The following is a 25,220-nucleotide window of genomic DNA, read 5'->3' on the forward strand; positions in this document are numbered from 1 at the left end:
ATTAGTCTGTCTTTTATTCATAGTGAGGATGTTGAATAAATAATATTTTTAGTTTTAGTGTTGAACAGTTCCACCTGAAACCCACCTTTCCAAAGCCCTCACCTCTTAAGTTTACCCCGCCACCAGGTCAGATGGCGGGTGACCACACCCAGCTGGAGTTCCATAATGTGGAGACGGGCATTGTGACCGAGAAACGCTTCATGCCTGCCGTGCCCTCCAATTTCATCGGCCACCTTCAGGGCCTGACGCTGAACGGCATGCCCTACATTGACCTGTGCAAGAACGGCGACATTGACTACTGCGAGCTCAATGCTGTTATCGGTTATAAGAGCATTGTGGCCGACCCCGTCACCTTCCGATCCCGCTCCAGTTTTGTCACCCTGCCCACGCTGCAGGCCTATTACTCCATGCATCTCTTCATGCAGTTCAAGACGACGTCCCCAGACGGTCTTATCCTCTTCAACAGAGGAGACGGCAATGACTTCATAGTGGTAGAGCTGGTTAAAGGGTGAGCTGGACAATAAGTTGTGTGTGATTTACCTTAAGTCAGTCATCGTCAAATAAAATATAAAATATTACTCATAAAAGGCAGTTTTACTTGTTCATGTTAATGTTTGTCCTGCAGAAATTTATAATTTACTATTAAGATCATCCTCGATGAACAAAAAAATAAAAATTTCTTGACTTTAAGGTTGAAATGGGCTGTTAAGTGTACGATATGAAAAATGCACAAGTCACGCAGCTCTTTTTTTATTCTTGTAATTAAGCTTCTAAAAGACAGATAATAATGCCCCGGAGCGGATGACCCTGTGTTGTTCTTCATCACAAGTACGATTAATTTCCCTTTTCACTTCTCAGTTATTTAATCCCCTCCCCTCTCTTTTTCTTTTTCCTTCTCTAGCTACCTTCACTACATCTCTGACTTGGGAAACGGAGCACACCTCATTAAGGGCAACTCTAACAGTCCTCTTAATGACAACCACTGGCACAACGTGCACATATCCAGAGACACTAACAATCTCCACACAGTCAAGATTGACACCAAAGTCACCACACAGACCACCATGGGTGCCAAGAACCTTGACCTAAAGGGTACGCAAAAATAAAGGCATTCAAAGTTAGATACAGAAGCTGACACGAGATAAATCTTAATTATCTGCATTATTAATGAGACCGTATACTGTAATACGCGCACCTCTTTTTGTTTTAAACACAAACTAGCTGTTTTTTGTGGAGGTTGTGTGCCAGACTACTTCTGAGTCAATGAAGTTGGAGGTGTTGTTACCTTGAGCAGAACGAGACTAGCCGTATCTCCCTGTTTCCAGCCTTTGTAGTAAACAAAGTTCAGTCAGACAGCTCACGTTTAAACAGATTTGTTACAGCAGCAGCATGCAGCTTGGCAGACACTCTCTGAGCTCATCACTCCATTGAATATGTTAAATATAAAATTGGGAAGTGATGAGTAAACATCCCCCCGGAGTCTACAGGTGGATGCTGGGATGGTGAAGGGATTGCAAACAGCAGACAGTGATGTAGGGCAGTAGTGGCACTGACATGTCAGAGGGAAAGGTAAGAAATTTTGTAGCTTAAATAGACTACCAAATTGGGAGGGTGTGTTTGGTATATGATGTGAGGAGAGTTATGTTTCGTGTACATGAGGCAGCGCAGATCCAGTAGTCTGCCCGAACCAGCTTCTGGAGGTAGCTACTTATTACCATACAGATATGAGAGTAGTGTCTTTTATTATTCTAACTCTAATTAAGAAAGCAATTAAACAGTTTTATAAAAAAAAAATTAAAGGGTAAAAACATGCAAAAACAATTAACCTAGTGTAATTTATCAAGCTAAATTAAATTGGTACTATATATAACTAACTGACTAACTGAAAATATTTGGCTGAGCTCACTGAACTTGTGACAACACTGCTATGTGATTAGATCAATTAGTTGATAAAGTAATTTATAATTTATTGCAATTAAATTATTGATACAGTCATGCAAAACTAGACAGTTCATGTTTGCTTTGTGAAGCTGCCATTCACTATATTGCTCCTCGACAGGTGATCTGTACATCGGGGGCGTTTCCAAAGAGATGTACCGAGACCTGCCTAAGCTTGTCCACTCCCGTGAGGGATTTCAGGGTTGCTTAGCAACAGTCGATCTAAACGGACGGCTCCCGGACCTTTTGGCTGATGCCTTGGCAACCATGGGACAAGTGGAGAGGGGCTGTGAAGGTGAGGTGCAGACAAAACGGCAGATCTGCTCCAGCCCCGTGTCCCAACTGCTTTTTCTTTCAGTTTTCATTTAAATCATGCTCTCTGTTATTAGCATAACCCACTAACCCAGCTCCTGGCCTGTTAGATGTAAACTTTACTCTCTTTCTTTTCATCTCCTCCTCAGTCTTTCTGCACATTGTGTTTTCTCTCTCTGATCCACTCTTTCAGTAGTTCACAGGCATCTGTGTGCATTGACTAACCATCTAACTTAATTTGCTTGTTTGCTTTTTTGTTTGGCTGACAAAAGTTACATTGATGAAAGCTGACTTGCAAGGTATATCGCTTTGTGCGAGCATGTAAGAGACACTTGTGTGTGTGTGATGCTGAGGAAATGTGTGTGCGCGTGTGTGTGAGTGTGTGTGTGTGCGTGCGCGCGCGTGTGTGTGCGTGCGCGCGCGTGTGTGTGCGTGTGTTTAAAACTACCCAGTGGTGTCCAGTGTTGTGTGGATCCCAGTGATCCAGAGTCAAAGGTCAGAGGAGACCTATCCTCTCCTAGCCACCGTAGTGATTTCATCACAGTAGCAACATTACCACTGCTTGACTTGAGTTGACCACAGCTCCACCACCTTGCAGCATGCTCTCTAACCTCTCTCCTACTGACTCCTAACCTCAACTTCAATACTCCATTTGTGAATCATTTCACACTCTTTCCTCCTTGCCTTGTGTTGAGGGCAACGAAGGAGAGCTAAGTTTAGCACTTTGACATTCTCCTCCTCCTGAGTCGTTTAGCATGAAGCAGGGAGAGAATGGTGACCGACTGCTCAAGGAAGAGTATTGAGATGAAGGCCTTTAAACATAACTCTGCTCTCTTATGTTTAATTTCCCCTCCTGTCCTCGCCCCATTCATTTAACCTCACCACCTGCATGCTCTCCACATTTGGCTCTTTTCACTGAATAACACACTTTAGGTTCATTCGTGTTTATACTGGATCCTGTTAGTGTAAAGCTAAAGAATGGGAGCCTTTCCACAACATCCTAGTCTGACTAATACTACTAATAATAACGTCATTACAGCACAAAAAGCCTATTCAACCATTTGAAACTGCAAAGTTTTTCAAGGAAATGCAGTTTAAAAATAACCACACTGTACTCTAATAATGTTGTAAACACATTGGGCTCCACACAAAACCAAATCCATGTGTCTTTTTCTATTTCCCTAACTTTTGCACCCTTCCACCCAACCACATCTGTCACTGCAGGACCCAGCACTACCTGCCAAGAAGACTCCTGCTCAAATCAGGGAGTTTGTTTGCAGCAGTGGGAGGGCTTCACCTGTGACTGCAGCATGACTTCATACGCCGGGCCACTGTGCAACGATGGTGAGTCTTTGCTTTTATGGTCTTTCCCAGGCCCAGGGGGGATTACAGTTTTTTTTGTGGTGCAGACAGCTCAAGTGTAGAGGTTGTTATCTGCTGTATTCAAAGTAGATACCAACTTGAAAAACGTTATCTACCAGCATTTGGATCATGCTGGTTTCATCATGCATTTGCCTTTTGTTAGCAGGTTTGTTATCTGATTTAACCGAGTTAGGTGAATCACAGCGGCTGACTCTCTAAACTGCAAGAAATAAACCTAATCAAATCTTCACTGTGGTGCAGAACTGCAGATGTGAAAATGCTGCAGTCGAATGATTTGCTTTGAAACACCAAATCACAGCATCATCTTGTGCCTTTTTTCTCAGCCTCCACAGGAGGGCACTGTCAACTGTTGATTTTGATATTGTAAAAAAATACCAATCCCTCAACTGGCTGTTCTATAGCGTGTCTATGTGTAACATTAGATTAAAAATGTCTCCATACTCTCTAGCTTTAAACATTAATTCATCCTCCAGAACCTTAGAAGAGAGATATATGTTGGTTTTAAGTCACCCTATGAGTCAAACAATTATATGATTTGTTATTTGGTTGAGTCACTTATACAGTCAGCCTCCTGCAGTAATGGTGATAAGTAATTTGGGAAACAGCCTGGAGAAGGACTTGTCAGAATAGAAAAGGCCAGTCAGCTGTGACATTTTAAGTTTTTTGTTATTATTTTCCAATATGCTCCTTGTGTTTAAAAGATTTACCAAAACATAGATTTACCAGCTGGAGTGGTCGAACTGTGATGGCAGATAACACCATCACAACACACAGATTTACCTGTAATTACATTTTTTTTATCTGTGTCGACCAGCTGGAACCACTTATATCTTTGCCCGTGATGGAGGCTTGGTGATTTACACATGGCCCCCTAATGAGCGTCCCAGCACCAGGGCTGACCGGCTTGCCCTCGGGTTCAGCACTCAACAGAAACATGCCATTCTGCTTCGGGTGGACAGCGCATCCGGCCTGGGAGACTACCTTCAGCTGCAGATAGTAAGTACAACAATTTGTCAAGGTTTATGTGATTTATCATTCTCATGTAGTATTTCTTGTTTGTATTCATTTAGTCAGCTATTGCTACAGTAACAACACTTGTAATTAGAACTGTGTGCATTCAATATCTATTAACAGTATTCACTCTTCATCATAATACGATGGTCCACCACTCCAAATGACACATGTAATTATGGCAAAACCTTTACAGATTGTGTATTTTCCTTGTTTAAACCAAAAAGACTTGTTATGAATTCTCATAAGGAAATTATATCGCACTATGAAAGAGTTGAACACGTTTATTCCTCCCTTCCAGTAACAGAAGCTATTTGTTTATTGATTCCGGGCTGCATAATTACATTAATTGATTTTTAGTGTAAAAATTAGTGATCATGCATAAAATGGACCTAATATACTAATTTCCAGCTCCTTATTTATATTATAGAAGGTTTCTATGAAGTACCTCAGTTCAGCCAACAATCTGGTAATGTTCTCTCTTTAAGTCAACTTTCTTCTGATTGGCTCTCTCACAAACAGAAGGTTTGGAGAGCCACCTGTCCGAGATGACTATATCAGGGATATCCCCCATAAAAGTAGAAACAACTGTCTTTAGCTGAGCAGTATGAAGCTTTAGCTTTGGGATCATGAGGATTCCTTGTTCATAGCCTGACTTCATTATTTGAAACTTAAGCCATGTTTATGACCGTGAACTATTGTAGCAGTATGTATAGGACAGAAAATAAGACAAAGCACAACATGTTCTCTTAAAATGATAATTAAGTATAAATTAAGGCCAACAAAACTGCATTCAGCTGTGTATTTTACTGAGGGTCTTGGTGCCCTCAGTGATCAACCTTGTCCCAGCAAGCTCTCATAAACTTTCACTTGTACAGTCATAACAGACACATGGACATTATTAAACATCCCAGCATTGGGTACTTGACAAGTGGTGAGCAATACCTCCTAAAATAAATTCTCACATTTATCTCTACAATGGTTGATAACACCTTCACAAGATTTCACATCCTCATAATCGAGCTTTTATTTGTTGCACGGTAAAATATCAGAAAATCGTGAAATATCACAGAGCAGTTTCAGTTTGAAGCATTTGTTTGCTCAAATAGGACTATGAAAATAGCACTGTTACGATCATTAAAATAAGCCATCAACGATTGCTATAGCTGTTATTTTATGTCATCATTGGTATAGTTTACAATATAAAACAACCTTATTTTGGCAGGAAACTGATGTCATCCTCGAGACCAAGGATCTCAAAGTTATTTTAACATTGAGGACCACATATGGCTCATGTCGATTTTAACTAGGCTTTATGTTAGTGTAAATAACTTTAATTACACATTTAAGCCCTGAGGTATCTTAATATAAAAAAAAGAGGTGCAACAGTATGTCTCAATCTTTCTACAGGATAAAGAAATTCAGCTGTAGTAAATGGAAGGATGTGGAAAGTTGGAAAGGTTTCGTTAATTTACAAAAAAGTTATCTTTTTTAACTCCTGACTCATTGTAAAAACAAACAAAAAAACAAAACATAAATTATTGTAGTCAATAGTTAAAAAAACAGGAAATTTTCTGTCATTTAATTGTCAATCTGTTACTATAGTATAAATGTCCGTGGTCTTAATCATTAGGAAAAAGTGTGAAACTTATGAAAATACAGTTAAAAGTCCAAAATGTATATCCTCCTCCAAAACTGTTCACTGGGCCGGATTGGAGTTTTTCCCTGGCCATTATGTGTGACAATTCTGTCTAGACTATGACTGGAATGCGAAAGACTGATTCCTTTACTGATCCAAGATGAAGTTGGAAAACAGCATAACTTGTCACTAACCTGAGCAGATTTTGATCCAGGTTCAAAGGTCATCTACCCAAAGCCCAGCTCTATCTCAGATTGATTAAATAGTTTTATCATTCTGAGTAAACAATTGAAGTTATTTGAATCAGTTGCAGCTGCTGGTTAAGCAGGCATGGGCCAAGTACTTAAATTCACCATACTTAAGACAGCGTTGGTTTTCATTGTCCACCCCTTTGTTTGTCTGCTTTCAACTTTTGGTTTTTGGTGAAACTTATCAGGTCCTTTTACACCATTTAATACACAAATACGTGGTCACACACACTCTGCTGTGCATACCCAAAAGACATGAAACTGGTAATATCCTGACCTTTACACATCTGATAAAATGTTGTCATACCTCTCCTCCTCCTCAGGACAAAGGCAACATTAGAGTAGTGTTTAATGTCGGCACTGACGATATCAACATCGAGGAGAGCTCCAAGTTTGTCAACGACGGGAAGTACCACGTAATTCGGTTCACCCGCAGTGGTGGCAATGCGACCCTCCAGCTGGACGACCTGCCGGTCATAGAGCGTTATCCCTCAGGTAGGCCCTGCCCCGCACGTATAGGCCCAACCCTCTGACTCATCACACCACTGCCTGTCCTGGGGGCAGCGCCAGCTATACTTTATTCCAATTCAACTCACTTTCTAATCAGTGTTTTCTTTCAATGTTTATATTCAAACACTGAGGTTGAGACATATAATTGCAGCTTTGTTTTATGTTATTGTGTTTGAAATGAAATATGTGTGATCTGACATGAAACATGACTTTTTAAACCATAAAATGAGGTCGTTTTTACAATAGCTTGTATACTAGCCAGCTATGTTATGTTAGGCCTGTTAAATAGTGTTAAAGGTAATTTATGAAAATATTCAATACAGTTGTTTTTTCTCACCATAAAAGAAAATAATAACAGCTGGTGCATTTTTGGTCAAATAATAATTTAAAAACATGTCATATTTGGAGATAAATGTTTAACTAGAGTAAAAAATAAGAAAAAGAAAAAAGTGTATTTTGTTGAGTATAGTATTTGTTTTTATATTTGTTGGGTTTTATATTTAAAGTGGTAATCTTAGTTAGTAGTCTTTAACACAATGAGGCTTTAGGTAGCTCATAGCCAAAATGCTAAATGCTAGTTGTTGTGAGGTGTGTGTGAGTATGTAACACTAAACTCAGTCAGTCATATAGGCAGTATGTGACAGCTGTAACATTATTTCCCTGTGCTCTTGCAGATGTTAACCCCTGAAATGTCTCTTTAAATTAAACCCAATGAACAGAGAGTAAGAGTCCGCTCAGTGGAAACGTAGTGAATTCAGCTCTTCTTCTCTTCAAGCTGACCTTAACACAGTGACATGCCAACAATGAGCAGACCATTACTTTCTTTTCATTGCTGTTCTTTTTGTATCCAGCTCCTGTACCAAGTTTGGATGTGCGTAATTACTACTGTGTTTTCATCTCTAAATTAAAGGCAACATTGATAACGAGCGCCTGGCCATCGCCAGACAGCGAATCCCCTATCGGCTCGGTCGAGTAGTTGACGATTGGCTACTCGACAAAGGTAAAAACCCTGATTAAAATTCCTTAAAACTTTCAGCTTAAAAAATACAATTTGAAGACAGTTGACTTATTGTGCACCATCAACTAACATCTAAAAATCTAAATCCATAACTAAGTATTTAAAAGTTGGGCAGCTATAGTGTGTAATACTGTGTAAACTGTAGTGCCTGTGAACGTATCTTGTTAGTGTGTATCTGATAATATCAGGTTAAAGGGACGATGGAGAGATTTAAATGTGAATAAATCAGAAAATAGAAAAGAAGTACTGATAAAAGATGCTTTATTAAATAATTTTGTTTCCTATCAAATTGTAAACGATAAAGCATTTTACTAAAGACTATATGTTGAAAAAAAATTTGTAATCAAATTAAAGTACATGCAAAGTATTGTGCCATGTAAGAATTATGTAAATTTGAAATGACTAATAGAGCAATTCTTTTTGAAAAAATGTAAAAGTTTTCCTCCTAAACTTCAGCAGAGCTCCTTAAATTAGACTCTAGTCCCTTTAACAGTGAGCAGTGCTAGAGCTTATAACCTGTGCATGCTTCATAGGGCTGTGACAACAGTTCTCTAGATCTCTGTCTCTCTGTCTGCCTGTCTGTCGCTCCTTCAAATACAATGTCGTGCCGCACAGCCATCACCATAGCAACCATCTGTCAGCCCCGTCTTCTCGGGGCCCTCTGACTCCTCTCATCTGCTCACTCTTCCTCCTCCTCCTGTTCTTTGCCTCTTCATCCTCCTCGTCAACTTCTCAGTCTCTTCACCCCCTTCTCCTTCTCTGGTTCTCCGTTCTCACTCTTATCTCTCTCAGCCTCAGCCTTCTCCACGGTTCTCCACGGCTTCGATTTTGCTCTGCCATGCATAATCTATCCCATCCTCTCACCATGGCTTTGGGGTGGTGGATTGTGTAACACTTACTTTGTGTGTATGTACGCACGTATGTGACCACTGGAATGTGTGTGTGTGTGCGTGTGGCTGTATTTGCGTGCGCCTGTCCACCTTTTTTCTATGTGTGTTTGGTTGCGGGTGTTTGTGTGTGTCTGCGTAGGCCGCCAGTTGACCATCTTCAACAGCCAGACAACAGTGCGCGTTGGTGGAGGCGAGCGAGGTGCAGCCATGTTCCAGGGACAGCTGGCTGGCCTTTACTATAACGGCCTCCGCATCCTCAACATGGCCGCTGAGGGGCACCCCCACATCAAAGTGGAGGGGAGCGCGCGTCTTGTCGGCGATATGCCATCCTCCTCGATCACCCCGCAGTCCAGCGCTTCGGCCGGAGGCAACCGTTCAGACTCCGCCCCGTCCATCAGTGACATCACAACCACCACAGCCACTAACAGGAAGCAGGGTGGAACACCGCAGGTCAGAGCACCATCAAGCTTTTCTTTGTCATCTCATGCGAGGAAAACCTATTAAATCCAATCTGTGTGGTCACATAAAGATCTGCTGTTCCAATGTAATTCCTCAGATATCTTCCTTTCGTGTGGCAATAGGTAATTAAAAAGTGGTAATTTGCTTTGATAACTTTCTTTTAGCACTCAGTAAGAGGATTAGCATGCCGCAGCCCACTAATCAAGGATGGAAAGATATAACAGGAAAAGTGGAATTGTTTTATACTCCGCTCAGAGCTCCGCTCACTTTACTCATGGACCACGTTTCATATGCAGTGTTTCACATAATAATAAGAAGCACTGGATAATACGTCAGATTTCTTCTACTTTTGACTGCTCAGTTCATTTCACCCTATCCCTAGCATCATCCCCTTTCACACCAACCCTCAGTATGTCCTCCTCCTCACTACATCTATTAATCTTCTCTGTGGTCATCTTCTTTTCCTCCTGCCTTTCAGTTCCATATTTAGCATGCTATTATCAGAGATGGCAAAAATACAGACGTTCTTTAATGTCTGTAAAAGGTAGAGCCTCTGAAAAGTAGCTCTTTGGACAACGTTTCTACAAGCTATTTTTGTGCAAAGCTAAGTGCTATATTAATATAATAATAAAATAATATTAGTACATGGGAATGCAGACTTTTTTCACTTTGCCTCCATACCCAAACAGAAAAATGTGTGCCGTCAGGGTTTAAACTGGAGCTCCAGGAGTCTTTCTTAATGTACAAGCTGTCATCAGCTGACCTGTGCTGCTGCTGAGGTTGACTGCTCTTTGTGGGTTTTCACAAATGAATTCAACGTGATGTAAGCAGATATATTCAACAAGCTATCTTGACTGATTTCCATCCCCTACACTGACAGCATACTGTTTGTGCTGTCTTTATACAAGACAATATACAGTTAGATGGAGATTGAACTTAAGTGAATAATTCTAAGCATCATCAGCTAAAATTCAAATTAATCTCTGCTACCCTTTATGTAAGCTAACACTGACCAAGAACACCAAGCCACTGTGCTCCAGTCCAGCACAGTGCTTTACATTCACCACATTACAGTAAGCTAAACTTTTTATCCTACACTAAACAGCTGAGTATTTTCATATAACTTTGAATAATACAAAGTTAGAAATACGTCAGTTTGTTTTGCAGAATGTTGGAGCTTGAAGCCTTTCAGGTTGTCAGATATCACTGATCTGTCCTTACCTTCAAATATAACCTCTTTTCTTTCTCTCCCATCCTGTCTTTCTCACATCTTTCTCCATCTCTGAGTGAAATACAGTAGCTGTACTGTTAGCTAGCAGACACGCTGTGTGACAAACTGCACACAAACATTTTGTGCGTTGGCTGATATTTGTTGAGCTGATAGAAATGTTGCGTTTGAAATAAATTGCCACTTAAAAAAAACAAAAAACAAATTTACTTCCTTTATCCTCTGTTTCCGTAGTGCTAGCTAGAAGTACTGCAATCACAACTTACAGACTAGTCTTACCAGATTAGTCTCACCAAGAATGCTGTTTCAGATCATTCTAGCTATTTAAATCCCTGAGTATAGACTATAAATGATGCATAAATTACTATAAATTTCATCTATTTGTATGCAATAAGCCCTGATGATGGATACACCCATAGGGTTATCTTTTTTGAGTTATTCCCTCCATTGTGACTCATATCATTTTGGTGTTTGAAGGTGTGCTCTGATGTGAGGTGATATCTTCTTTCAAATGTGTTAAATAAAAAGTAATGAGCCTATTTTAAAAAAAATAGACTAGTAAAGTATAAATACCTGAAAATATTAAAGTATTTGTGCTTCATTACTTCCCTTCTGCCTGCTATATATTGTCCTGTTAGGGCGTGCATTACCCATCGTAGATTAAAATTAAAATTAACTAGAAGCACAAGGTGGACAAGGATGACTCCTCAGGGGCTACTCAAAGGCAGATGAGAACTGAAAAAAATAGTTTTTTTCTCATGCATAGCAGTAATCTGACAGGGTGTATAGCACAAAAAAGTTTCCAGATAAAACTCAGATGGTAAATATAATAATTACAGCGTCAGCTCCTTAGGCCCCTTGGGCATTAGGATACTCCAGCATCAAAGTCTTTCACCTGACTTTAAAGGGAATCAAAGTCTGAACAAGTCTTATCATCTATAAGTCTGCTGCAGCCACAGACTGTATATAAAAGTTGGACATAGCCACTGTGATATCACCCTGGAGTTTCCCATTTTTAAACTTTGATTTGAGCATGTTGGCTATCCTTGGCACTGCAAGATATGGTATTCTGTAGTGCTATTTAACAGCAACAATTGCAAGGTAGATTAGACATAAAACGCCAAAACCCAGTCGAACCCTATGAGCAGCACTTGGCAATAGCAGGAAGGAAGAACTCCCTTTCAACAGGGAGAGACCTCGTGCAGAAACAATTTGAATATAAATTCATAAATAAATTCATAAATAACATAAATTCATCAAATTTATGTTGTAAACTGCAAATTCATCTTTGTATGGGGTCTATGATTGCGGCTCATGGGATATATACAAGATTTATTTAGAGTTATATATCCGCAAATAGAGGAAATAATGCCACAAAACTAAAAAGTCCAATATCTTTAAAAAAAACATAGCTTTTGCTCCAGGAAATACCATAGGCACTTTTCCTAATTATATTGGGTGATTAATAGGTTTTTATTTGCCCTGCAGCACTGTTTGTTTGTCTTTAATGGACAGAAGGCTCACTTTTTGCTCCAGCACAATCACAGAAATAGACTAGATGGCAAATTTACCGCTAAGTGGTCCCTCCCTTCTAAATTACTGCAGGAGAATTGTTTGTGCCAGTGGAGGATGTAATAGCTTTCCCATAATATGTAAACTGATGCAAATGGTACAATAGAAACACAAAATTGTTATTGTGGCATTTTTATAGCGGCAGCAGCTGAAGAGTCGATGCTAATGTCAGAGGATACATTGTGAGCAGGTACACCGCAGACGCCTCTATTGTTCAGATCACTACAGAGATGTTATCAGGCTCTTAGTGGGCGTCTGTGTGCTGCAGTTCTCCTGTGTTATAAAACTGTGCGCCAGCAGCACTGAAAAAAAGATTTATTTTTTTTTTCTAAGTGATACAAGTTGCCATGGAGATAGTGAGCCCCACTACCCGCTGCTTGCTTTCTTTCTCTCCCAGCCAGTCTCCCACAGAGACTAGCTCCTCTGTGTATAAACCGCCAGCTGTTTCAGACATAAATAATAGAACGCAGAGAGCTGTGAGCTAAGCCTCAGGCATCAATAATGGATATGAGAGCTGGAGGGATAGTGCTGCAGAGTGACAGTGCTGTCACAGGGCCTTTCTTTTCACACTCTTCACTGCTCAATTTCTCAATGTGTATGCGATTTAAGCGAACTGTTCCTGCGCCTGTGATTTACTGATGTGAATGCTGAATCTGGGATGTGGAGCTATGCAGTGCAGTCAGCATGAGAAGTGGGTCAGACCCACTATATGCTCGATATACCGCAGCACGGGCGTTTGCTCGTCTGTGCAAGTCAAATCACTCCAGTTGCCCCCCAAACTCTATTTTTGTCAGTATGTGTGTTTGTCTTGTTTAAGAAGAATCTACAGCTTCCCTATTGAGGCTGCCTAGTGTTGCCTGGCAACCAATCTGGCCTTAATCAAGACACACATAAAACATTGAATCCACACACGCGCGCGCGCATACACTCAGGTGGATCGGGAACAATAAGTTGTATTGCAGCACGTTGCATCAGAGGAGGGGCAGTGAGAGATGTCTTACAAAGGTGCAATGGGTCCGAGCACTTTGCCGGTTTCTCGCACACGCCTCAAGTTTGCGTGTGTCTCTCAGTGGATCTGCCTAAGTTACCCCATGGGTTTGCTCCTGCCGTCAGTGCTTTGTGCAGTAAGAATATGTTATGTGCTTCCTCCTGACGTCCACACTGTGTCGAGGCTTTTTTCGTGGGGTTTTTTTGCGTGTTGAAAAGTGGAAGGGATTAATAATGCATGACAGCTGAGCACCAGCGAGGAGAAGAGAGGGAGAGTTTGTGTGAGTGTTTATGCTAGAGGCTGCGCTGAGTCACAGAGCTCGAGTTTGGTTTTGATGTTCCCTGTCTGTCGGTGGATGTGTGTTTGCGCGCATTCATGTGTTTGTGTGTACCTGTGTTTGATGGGAAGACTGATGGAAGAAACTCGAGGCTCGGAGCTCTGCCCAATTGGCTACAGGAATCAGCTGACCCAGGCACTTCCACGTCTCATGCCTCGCTCGCTCCTCTCCTCTCCTCTTTCTCCGTCTGTTTTTTTTTTTCTCTCTGCCTGCATCGCTATCTATACATCTTTCACATCTTCGTCTCCATCTTGCCTTTCTTCTACTTGTTATCGATCTTCTGGTGATACTTTCTCCCTCTTCCCTCGGTTATTTTCGCTTTCCCTTTGCTCTTTCTCTCCCTTCATATCTTTCCATATTTACTCGTCACCCCCCCCCCCCCCCCCTCCTCTTCTCCCTCCCCCTCCCTCCCTGTCTGTGGTTGAGCTCCAGTGATAGGCTGTTAATGCAGGCGGTGTATGAGTCTATCTCACCATCTGCAGTAGTGGAGCTAGCTCCTCTCCTCTCTCGTCAGGATCTCTTCATCAGCCTGCCAACTTCAGCCTGATCTGGTGTATGCTCGCGTGTCTGTGTAGATGTGTTTAAATAGAACTAGACCAATGGAGCATGTTTGGCTGTCATAGAGTTTGTGTGAGTACATGTGTGTGTGATTTCCAGTTGTGAAAGTAGCAGACAATCTGTTGAATCTTCTGCAAGAGAGTGTGAGGACTGAGTGCAGCTACTATGTGTGAACTAGGCAGTCAGGGAGGCATGGATGGTCGTTGGCACTGTTCGGCGGCTCAGGTAGAGATTTTACTCTTTAAGCATGCAGATATTCTTCTTGTCACGCTCGCTTTGTCCACCTGTATCTATTTTTTCCTCCCTATCAGTGTTCATCTGTGTCCATTATTATGTCAGCATGCTCTATTGATAGACCGTGAAAAGATGGGAACAAAGAAGGAGGGTGAGGCAGAGGGGCGGAGGATCCTCGGGCATACACTTGCTTTGGCAGATTTTCTCTGAACTTCTGTGGGTAATCAATGCGATTTAAGTTGTGTTTGGCATGTCCCCATTTTTCTCTTGTGTTCACTGCCTCCCTTGCGATAAGTGGATCAATACTCCAATTGACACCCTCCCTTTGGATGGGGTGGTCAGCTGACAAGGTGATGTCACAGATCAGAGGAGGGACATTGTAAAAATGTGCTCCTCGGCTTTTGTTTTAGCTGAAGTCAGGATTCAAATCAGGTGTCTGCGGAGGGCACATAGGTGTCTTTGAATCAATCATCAAGCACCGTGGCTCAAAATTGATCGCCGACAGGTGTCAGGGGTGGTGTGTTTCCTGCGGCCTGATTGGTTCATGTGCTATTTCTTGGCAAAGGCACAGAGGGTTTATTGACTGGCTGAATTCCAGAGGCTAAGCTCGCCCTAGCAGCATTTGACAGTCCAGTGGGCAGAACTGATTGGAAAGGCAGCTGAGGAAAGAGTACGAGTCAAGCATCAGTAACCGAATGTAACTTTTAGGCCAAACTGGACTACAGCAGACTTGTAAGGCCAGTGCAGGCTTTTTCAGAGGTTTCACATCTCCGCTACTCACACCAACTGTGCTCCTACAGGAAGAAGAGACTGCGAGGTTTAATGGCAGTTTAATGAGTTTCCGTTTGCTATTCTTGTCCTAACTTAGACATCTCAGCGCTTTGATTTGGTTTAGATTGCTCCTCCACTTTAGTTTCCACCTCTGTTGCTTTTCTCTCTTTTTTAGCTCCGCTGCTCTCTCGCCTCTCTTTTATTCCGTGGGTTACTAACATCCACTGCAATGCATCACAATCCAATTTTAATTTAATGCTGGCACTGAGCACCCAGTGTGGTTAAAGCACACACACGCATGCACACACACGCTCACACATTTAATATCTCTCATGCCGAAGCGTCAAGGCGGGCGATGTTTAACAGTAGTTCATGAATATGCGGAGCACATTAGCACCGTGTTAAGTAAAGACCGCAGCACTTTGAAGTGCTCCTCCTCCTCTCCTGTCTTCTTTTCTCTTTCTTTCTCCCCAATAGCCTCCACCTGAAATTCCTTTTATCCATCCATCTATCTTTAACTCCCTCCCTCTTTTCTCTCCTTTCTCCTCGCACTCTGGCTGGAACTGCAAATCAACGCACAGGTCCCCGCTGAGGGTGCACACTCCCTTTTTTTTCCTCTTTTTTTATTCCCCATCATTTCTAACAGCCTGAACTTAGAGTTGCCATGGCAACAAGAGGAGCAGGGACTGAGAGGAAAAAGGGCGCCTTTTCCATTGAGAGGGAGCAAAGCATGGAAAAGGATCGGTCGTTGAGTGTATTAGTGGATTGGTGTAGGTTAGAGGTGGGCTATAAGTAGAAAATCAACATGGTGCTCGTGGAGAGGTTTTGAATAAAAGAGATTTAAATAAACTATCAAACGCTTAACAGATATCTAATGAAGGCTGGTTTTATTTTTGTCCTCAGCCTCACGTATGAGCATTTGCCAGTATCAGATGGAGATGGCAGAATGCAGATAGAAAGGCCAGAAGAGAACAAAGGATGGGGAGGGTTGAGACAGTACTAGATAATAACTAAGCAGTCTCCTTGTGGTTTTAAAGGGATTCAGTGTTTCTCTTCTCCTTCTTCTTTCTTCTTCTCTCCTTGGCACTCAGGTTTTGGCCGCCTGCTATTGCTGGGGGCTGTAACAGGCAGAAGTGTTTATGGTCAACTGAAAACGGGTGGGCGAAAGATTGGTGCTGTGTGCTCACACATACAGGAAATAAACAGAAGGGGTGTGGGGAACTGATGGTTTCTGTCTTAGAAATGATGACGATCATGAGTTTGTATGTATATGAATGTGTGTGTGTGTGTGTGTGTGTGTGTGTGTGTGTGTGTGTGTGTGTGTGTGTGTGTGTGTGTGTGTGTGTGTGTGTGACACGTTTGCCAATTTTTCTCCATCTTCTCTTCTCAGTCGACAGACGACCTGCTGGTGGCATCAGCTGAGTGCCCAAGCGATGATGAAGACATTGACCCATGTGACCCCAGTTCAGGTGAGAAACATTAACTAATATACATGTGAAACTGCCTTTACGCAGCTTTTATGTCACTCATGGGCAAAATACATCCCCCGGGCCCTCTAAGTCTGGCCGCCAACATCCAATAAGTTAAAAAAAAAGATTAGTTATCAATATACATGCTCAGTATGTGGCCCTTGGAGAGAAAAAAACAATGCTTCCTACCTGTTTTACATCCTCCACTCGCACTGCTACCCATTTTTATGCTCTCCAGTTAATTTTTTATTTGTGCTCAGGTTTCCACCCTCGGGCATTACCTAACACTCTCCATCTCTTCCTATCTTCCCATCTGTATCCTGCTCTTTGTCATTAAAATTTCATTTTTATATATCCCATTTTATTTACCTCCTCCCTCCTTCACCTTTTTCTTTTCCATCCCCTTATCTCTGGACAGCCATAAAATTTGATATTTAAATTCTTCCTTATAAATCATTTAATATGGTGTGAAGTCTCACCGTACTGCAGCTCTCTCTGGCTGTTGTAAAGTGTCAGAAGTATGTAATAAAACCTGATATAACGTGCACCTGTGCTCTGGATCCTCCTCTAAGCGATGTGTACTGTAATCTGTTTACGCATTATGTGATGATATGTAAACAGCTTTGGCTCTAAGCTGTAGCTTTCCCTTACCAGCGTGTAGCATTATGCAAAACGCTTGTCAAATAATTCATCACCATGATGCATTGTGTCTTCCAGTTCTCCTCCCACCATCATCGCAGGCAATCCAAATTAATAATGTATAAACTAAACCATCATATAACATCAATTTCCTCCTCTCTCCCCTCACAGCCCGCCCTCCCCTGCCAGAGGTGAAGATGTTCCCGGGTCCGTCTGAGGTGGTGCGGGAGAGCAGCAGCACTACGGGCATGGTGGTGGGCATTGTAGCAGCTGCTGCCCTCTGCATCCTCATCCTTCTCTACGCCATGTACAAGTATCGCAACCGCGACGAAGGCTCCTACCACGTGGACGAGAGCCGCAACTACATCAGCAACTCAGCCACACAGCCCAATGGCAGCGCTAAGGACAAGCCGCTGGGCATCGCCAAGATCTCTAAAAACAAGAAGAACAAAGACAAGGAGTACTATGTCTGAGGCGGATGACTTCTTAAACACAGACATATACGCATACACCTTTATATATATAACGGTATATGTACATAAATAGATATATTCTCAAAAAGAAAAAAATACACACAAACACACATGACATAGACATGCTGATCTTAATGTTTACTCCCCAATAATCACACCTGCACACATGCTGGCAAGCACAAACATGCACACAAACGAGCCCAGGCACACACACACTCAAGCACAAACATACACACACAGACTGGCCTGAGGGCATGAGCCCTTACTGTACAGTATTTACCAATGAGCAGAGCCTCTGTGAGAGGCTTCTTTTATGAACATTAACACCATTCCAAATGATTTAGAAAGCACCAGTTCAACTCCCAGTTAAGAACCATTTTGGGTCAGCCTGATAAGAAAAAAAAAAGAGACTCCCCTGCCACAGTTGGACCTCTTCAGTTGGACTAAGAGAGGTCAAGGAAGACTTTAAGTGAAGCACATGGCAAACAGCGTGTTTGCGTGAGAGGCAGAGCACCAGAACAAAGATGTAAAAGCACCAAGACAAGCACCAAGTGTCTCTCTTCCAAGCTTCTTGGCCTTTCTCCCTGTTAGCAGATGGGGCTAGAAGAAGCAATGAGGATGCTGAGGAAACAAGCACACCAATGGTCCAAGTCTACCCCCAGACAGCACGGCAGGAATTCAGGGTGTAGCCAAAGAGAGACAGTGAGTTGCGAGTGGATAGGCAGCGGCAGGGCTGGTGCACCATTAATATAACGGATGGGCTGTGGTTGTTACGCTGCAGCGCTGCTGTTTTATGGCACCCTGAAAATCACAAAACAGTGTAATCAGTGAAAAACTGAAAGATGTTTTCCTGGACAGGAGACTTCAGATGCTACCTACAGGCACCAGTCTTGCACTGTGGTGTCTTGCACACACACACATACGTACATAGACTACATACAAACACACACATGGTAAAATTAAAAAGGATCTACACATGCAGACATACACTTACCTGCAATGCTAAAAGCGCAGCATATCTTCATAACTGACACTGAAGACTATACAAGAAGACATTGGTGAAAAAGACAACGCTCATAATGATAACTGTTATGGCAACGATAATGATGAATATGAGGAACATTTGGGCAGTATAGACTCTGGGGAAGGGAGGGGGGGGATCTTATTGCACGTGAATTATCTTACTCCGTGTGATTTATACCGCGTTGAAACTCCAGAGGTTACATCGTGACGCACCACCATCATAAACTCACCACCTCGGCTTGAAGTATTTCTGAGTACGCACTTCAAATGGTTTTTCAGTCTGTGGGATACAACAATGATTTCAGTCGCCAAATCGACTCTCAGATCAAATCTTCATCGGCAAAGCGTGACCATCTCGAGTGTGCTGCATGCCCGAGCTGTGCTGTGGAGTGGTGGCGTGTCCCACTAAGTCCAAAGGTGGTAGGTTTGTCTGCAGGTGGGAAAGGAGGAGGGGGATGTTGTGGGTTGCCGTCGGACACGTGCGCCCCACGACAGGCCACATCCTGTTTCCTAGCCTGATGTCTTACAGGTCACGCCCACTATACCTACGCTAACCAACCACCTTTTATAGCAAAAACCAGCTGAGGAAAAGAAAAACATAACAAAGTAAATGTTACCATGTGTTGCTAATAGATAGAAAAGTCCAGTTCTTGATGCCATTGGCTATACGACAACTTGAGTTGCTTTGATTTCATTGGCTCTCCCTTTTCTCTCTTTCTCTTTGCGTCCTCATGTATTCATTGCTGTTGGTTGACAGATGAATCAATACTCGTGACATGTCCCAATACGGGACAGACGGATGGGTTTCCCATGGGCAATGGCGAATTATCTGTTTATGGACTTTTTGCAGTGTCTGAGCCCTCTGCAGCTCAATAAGTGTAGCCCCACAAGATACAAACAGTGCCATGACATGAACAAGCCCCTACAGTTCTTCCAAGCAATGTAACTAACCAGTCGGATGCATGCAAAACAGACCAGGGCAAGGAAGGACATGAAACAGACTGTGTGTGAGATTTCAAAGTATAAATGTCAAAATTAACTTAACATCTCCCCTTATTCTCGCCATCCTTAACTGGCCTTTTTGACCTGCCTCTTTCGTGTTTCCCTCTCGTTTACTACGTCTCCCTCTCCTCCATGTCTGTTGCTTTCCTTTACCTCTATCTCTGTTGTGTTGCCATCTGAAAACATAGGAGGCGTCTCAACAAGTGGGATTATTCTACATCTAGGTGTTCATTAACCATGTTTATTTTCTATATGTACAATTTTTCTACAGTATTTACTTTTATTTTTATTGTTACGGTTCTTTGATGAACATAAAGTGGAAATTTATTATGAAAAATAGTTTTGAAGATTAATGAGTAAATAAAATATTACCCAAGTGAGCTTTTTGCGTGTTTGTTTTTCACTTCCCATCTGCCTGCGGACATCATTAAAGCGCCTATTATCGCACCCCCCTCAGCTATGATGATATCGGATGACTGTCTAATTAACACAAGTCAAAATGTAGCAGGGAATCAGAGGGCAGATCTTAGAGGAATAGTTCCCAATAAAAAGAAGATTGATGTCAGGCATGTCTTTTAGTTCCAGCAAACCTTATTTAATGGACATAAGAGACTGTCATCAGTCTCTCATGTAACAAGTACAGAAATTAAGGGCATTTCTGTAAATTCAGAGACCATAAATTGCACATCTATCCACATTCTGTTTTATCCTTTCAACTTTTGTTTCATCAAATTAAGAAAAGAAAGCAGCTCTTCCTTTCTAGGTCCCACACCATTTTACTGGGATGGCAAATGCACAAATATACCCCACTGCACATACTAAACAGGGCTTTGAAGCACAACTCTGTGCTGTAAACGCAAAGTCTCTGCAGAGTTGCTGTTTGCCGGATGAAAGATCCCTGAGACTGCAGAGCTGAACTTGCATCCTCAGGTGAAACATACAAAGAGCTGCTATTTCAATAAACACCTCCCCAGTTGCATTATCTTGTTCTCTCGCTGTTTGTCTTGCTTTCTTTTTGTCTTTGCAGAACAGTCTGTGCTCAACAAAAGGCTTGTGTTAGGTTGTAGCCATCTGCTGCTTTGCTGTCCTTGGCCACAGACAGCTAGGACAAAGATAAAGACAGAGCCCTGCAATATTTATGGAGTGAATACAAAATAACGCTGTTTCTCGACAGTGTACAATAATCTGATTGTACAACACACAATCAGATTATTAGTATTAGCAGCAGATAATCTGAATTCTTTAAACAGGTTGTGTCACTGAGATTGAGATCTGTTTTTCAAGTAAGATGACACACAGATAGATTGTACATGTTCAGAAATGCAAAAAAGCATGTGCAGAGTGATTGGAGATTCATAAATATAACCTTTTAACAAATGTTGCAGTGAAACAGGAAAATGTAGCTTTGCATTGTTTGTAGTTTATTATTATGACAATGTTAGAATCCAAGTTTTTTTTTCCAGCTTCAGTGTGAATAAGAAGCACAGTTAATGACAAGTTTTACATTTAAGCAAATAAAAAATAAATAAATTAAAAAAAAACAGGCAATCTTGCAGTAGTGCAACCCTGTAAATAAAAGTAAAAACAATACAGTGTAAAAAAAATACTCACTACTTCACTAGGAAAAATTTGCATTTATTTATTTAAGGTTACATTTTATTTATGTGACTCCAGCTAAATATTTTTGATGTTTATTGTTTTTGCTGAATATTTTTCTAAATGTGCAAATCTAGGGACGTGTTATATGGAAAAAATAAAAACATGAGAAATGAGTATATGATTGTATATACTCAAGTATATAATTATGTGCCATTTAAGTCTTATTTGCAAAAAAGGATCAGAAGTTTGCTTCCTTAACACATTTTTTTAATAAAATGTCTGTGTTTGTATGTTTGAAGTAAGTTGTACCTATACAGTATTGTGTATTTAAGTATTTTCACCTCTCATTTCTTTATATTTTTTCCAAGAGCCAGACATTCTTGTATTTTGAAGTGGTCTGTTCAAGTTCTTCAGGTTTTCCGTGGGTGTTTCAAATAATTTTGGGGGGACATTGACAGTGTTTTCATTCATTTTCAGTCCAGTCCTTGCACCTGGCTATTTTCAGAGGAATGTTTTGTGTTTGTTAAGCCACTTCACACTGACCTATGAATCATTCAAGCATAGAAAAGGACACTTGATTCAAGGTATGAACCAGTGTTGTGTCTACACATAACAGACAACTTAGCAAAAAAAATCAATTTTAAGCACTTTGCTACTAGCAGCCTGTCACAAACACATGTTCCCAGTTTTTAGCTGAATCTGTGAAAAATGCCAAAGATAGCGTACAGTTTGACAGGCATAAAACAGGATTTTTGCACCAAGAAAGTGATTATCTAACGTGATTCCCAAAGATCTACTGGTTGAAAACTTGAAAACTTATATCTCAGCAGTTTGTCTCAGTATATCTCAGTTGTGCAAGTGGGTCCTTAAAAATGTGAAGGAGCTGGACAAGTGGAGGACTAAAGAAGTAGTTGCAGGCCTATAAAACTATCTACAGCAGACGAACATTCATGTCATTAAGAAATATGACAGACCTGAGAGAGATGCATCTGGCGCTTCAGCTGATCCATCTATGGCATCAAAACCTCATCAGAAATGGTCTCAGTGGAAAGGTGGTTGCTTAACTACACAAGAAATGGACTAAAAATCAGTGGTAACAGGGATCATGGAGTGATGAATCAACTTGTTATCAGTATGTATGGAGGAGGTCAAGAGAGACATACAGCATTTAATGTCTACAGTCATCTGTAAACCATTGTGAAGGCTCTGCCACTGTTTGGGGCTGCATTTCACCCAGTGGGGTTGGAGGTCTTGTTAAAATTGATAGAATTATGAGTGCCGAAAAGAACCATTTGTCACAAAAAGGCGGGCTGGTGTGTTTGTGGTGCCGACCCAAAAGCTGATATGGAAGAGACTAAAACTAGGCGAGCCATTTATTTGGCTGAACAAGAAACAAGAACAAGAATACGAAAAAAGGCACAGTGAACCGGGGCGAAAACTATAACCTAAACTGGGAAAAACAAAACTATGAGACATGAACATAAGATACCTGAAAACCTGACATGAAGGGAGGAAAACAGACACACCAACACTTTATTTTACTTAAAGAAATACCTAAGGGATTTCGGACTCTGTTGAAGAACAAAGGTGGTCACAGACTTTTTGCACAGTACTTAAAGCATAGAGTTTGTGATGAAATGTAGCTAATATCTCTGTTTTCCTAGATGCCCCTGAATATAACAGGATAATGTTAGGCAATGTCACATGTAGTCTGTGGAATCAGAAGGGAAAATGCCATTCCAGCTTAGTTTTTTTCTCTTGCTTTCATCCTAGCTCATCCTCATCAATGTCTGCACACACCTGTGTTGGTATTGTTCAGCTCGTGCTCCACAACATCCTCCACCTCACCATCCTCATACACCCACATTTATATGACTGACTTATCTGATAAACATATTGCAGATTTAAAATTCTCTTCTTGTTTGCTTCATCATAATAACTGTTCAAATTCACCGCCCACTGATGTGTCCCTTCTACTTTTGTTGTGGCCTTGGAGCCAGACCATGACACATGTCATTACAAAAACAGTGGTAAGGCCTTGTTTGCAGACAGAGGTAACAACATCAGAGCTGTCCGGTTTATGATTGTGGTCTATGGGGAAAATTCTTTGTGGGACAACAGGGGATTTTATTTGCTGCAACACACTGATATATACATTCTCTATTAGGTTAACAAAACCCGAAGATAATCCAATTCAGATACCCTCAGAGTTATCCTTAGTATGACTTTTGCACTCATTCTGTGGAATTATACAAGTTACAGGCAATCAAAGTACCTAAGGTGTGCTTTTTAATTTATCATTTCAAAGCACATTTGAGCCCTCATATCTACAAGAGATGGACGCATGAAATTTTTAGAGCCAAATTCATTTTAGCTGCAACCAAATCCATTTTACACACTCCAACTGCCAAAAACCCAGAATCCTGTTTTTGTTAAGCACATTATTTTTTTGAGTAACAATCTTTGAGCATCAGTATGATGGAATATGATGACAGTTTTAATAACAAAGCTGCAGCAATCTGGACACTTTTCATTAGTATTCACTTGAACTTGTACACACTACTACGGTACTGTGTTGGACCCCTTCAGGAACTTCATTCTTCTAAAAAAGTGTTGGAAACATTGACATGATGACTGTACATTTGTCGGCTGCACATCCATGATATCCGTGACATCCCAAAGATGCTCTTCCGAATTGAGATTGGTTACTGTGGAGGCCATTGTCATGTCCAAGAAACTGGCTTAAGATGATTTAAGCTTTGTGACTTGGTCTTTCATCCTCCTGGAAGAAGTCATCAGAAAGTTCACTGTAGCGTAGATATGATAGCAACGATACTTAGACAGACTGTGGCACTTAAATGATGCTCAGTTGATACTAAGGGCTCCAAAGTGCAAAGAAAACCCCCACAGCATTACATCACCGCCATCAAGGGAGCATAAATCTAGGCTTTTATGTTGTTTACACCAAATTCTGACCCTAGTGTCTGAATATTGCTGAAGAGATTGAGATTAATCAGTTTTTCAGTCTTATATAGTTGAATTTTGATTTGATTTGATATACCTTTATTAGTCCCACAAGGGGAAATTTCATTTCATAAGGCTGCCGACCTATTGCACGCAATGGCGGCGCCATCTTACCCTCCGACCATACATACATTACACAAAACATCACATGGGGAAGACAGGTCAGAGAGGTATAACAATGGAAAATGCACCACATGAGGAAAGATAAGGAGAAACAAATAACTCCCCCCAGACTGAGCTCCAACAAGGAGATCAGTTTGAGAACAGAAAAAAAAAACCTCTGCACATAGCACATGAAAAAACTCTTAATACACCAAAGAAACACATGACAAGCAACAGGGGAGGGTAAAGGGTGAGGGACAGCAGATTTAGACAGTACATCCGGGCCTGCAGCCTGTGCGCTGGTCTCCTTGATCCACCGTCAGCATCGGAAGGGAATAAGCATCGAAGGCGTTTGGAAAGGGAAGGTGGATGAGTGTGCGCATATCAGTGTATATGTATGTGTGCGTGTCCAGAGTTCAGCTGAGACAGTGTCCTTCGCCCTGCTAGGCTAAGTAAACAGTCTTCCAGCCAACCCTAGGTTTTAGAGAACAGACTGTGAGAGAGTGTTCCAGGGAAAAGTAATACAAAAAACACAAGACTAGACAAGGACATAAGAGGCTAAGCAGGGAAGCTAAGGGAGAGGAGGAGGAGGAGAGGGTGACCCTGATGACCCTGTAAAAATTTTAGCCTCAGTTTTTAGTTCTAGTTTTGACATTCTGTGCATTCAGAGGTGCTCTTCTGCATACCTTGGATTTAACAAGTGGTTGTTTGAGATACTGCTGTCCTCCTATCAGCTAAGACCATTTTCCTGAGGCCTTTAACTCAGAAAACTGCTGCTCACTGGATATTTTCT

General features: G+C 41.4%; 1 protein-coding gene across 5 annotated transcripts in view; it reads left to right on the forward strand.

Moving 5' to 3' along the window:
* nrxn1a (neurexin 1a) overlaps positions 1-17,677 on the forward strand; it is a 62,113-nt gene extending 44,436 nt beyond the window's left edge. For 4 of the 5 annotated variants that reach the window (XM_085360896.1, XM_085360895.1, XM_085360897.1 and 1 more), the window contains 10 exons: positions 127-508; positions 902-1,092; positions 2,060-2,233; positions 3,475-3,594; positions 4,448-4,629; positions 6,855-7,026; positions 7,952-8,041; positions 9,089-9,399; positions 16,487-16,565; positions 17,376-17,677. In XM_085360896.1, coding sequence (XP_085217022.1) covers positions 127-508; positions 902-1,092; positions 2,060-2,233; positions 3,475-3,594; positions 4,448-4,629; positions 6,855-7,026; positions 7,952-8,041; positions 9,089-9,399; positions 16,487-16,565; positions 17,376-17,677 — 2,003 coding nt within the window. Of the gene's footprint in view, positions 1-126; positions 509-901; positions 1,093-2,059; positions 2,234-2,522; positions 2,550-3,474; positions 3,595-4,447; positions 4,630-6,854; positions 7,027-7,951; positions 8,042-9,088; positions 9,400-16,486; positions 16,566-17,375 lie in introns of all 5 variants that reach the window. The other variant, XM_085360893.1, reaches the window with a different exon arrangement.
* Positions 17,678-25,220: the final 7,543 nt, after the last annotated feature.

Source organism: Diplotaxodon limnothrissa, linkage group LG8 (assembly GCF_057381915.1).
Source record: "Diplotaxodon limnothrissa isolate DT_005_m linkage group LG8, D_limnothrissa_male_GT1.1, whole genome shotgun sequence".
Lineage (NCBI taxonomy): Eukaryota > Metazoa > Chordata > Actinopteri > Cichliformes > Cichlidae > Diplotaxodon > Diplotaxodon limnothrissa.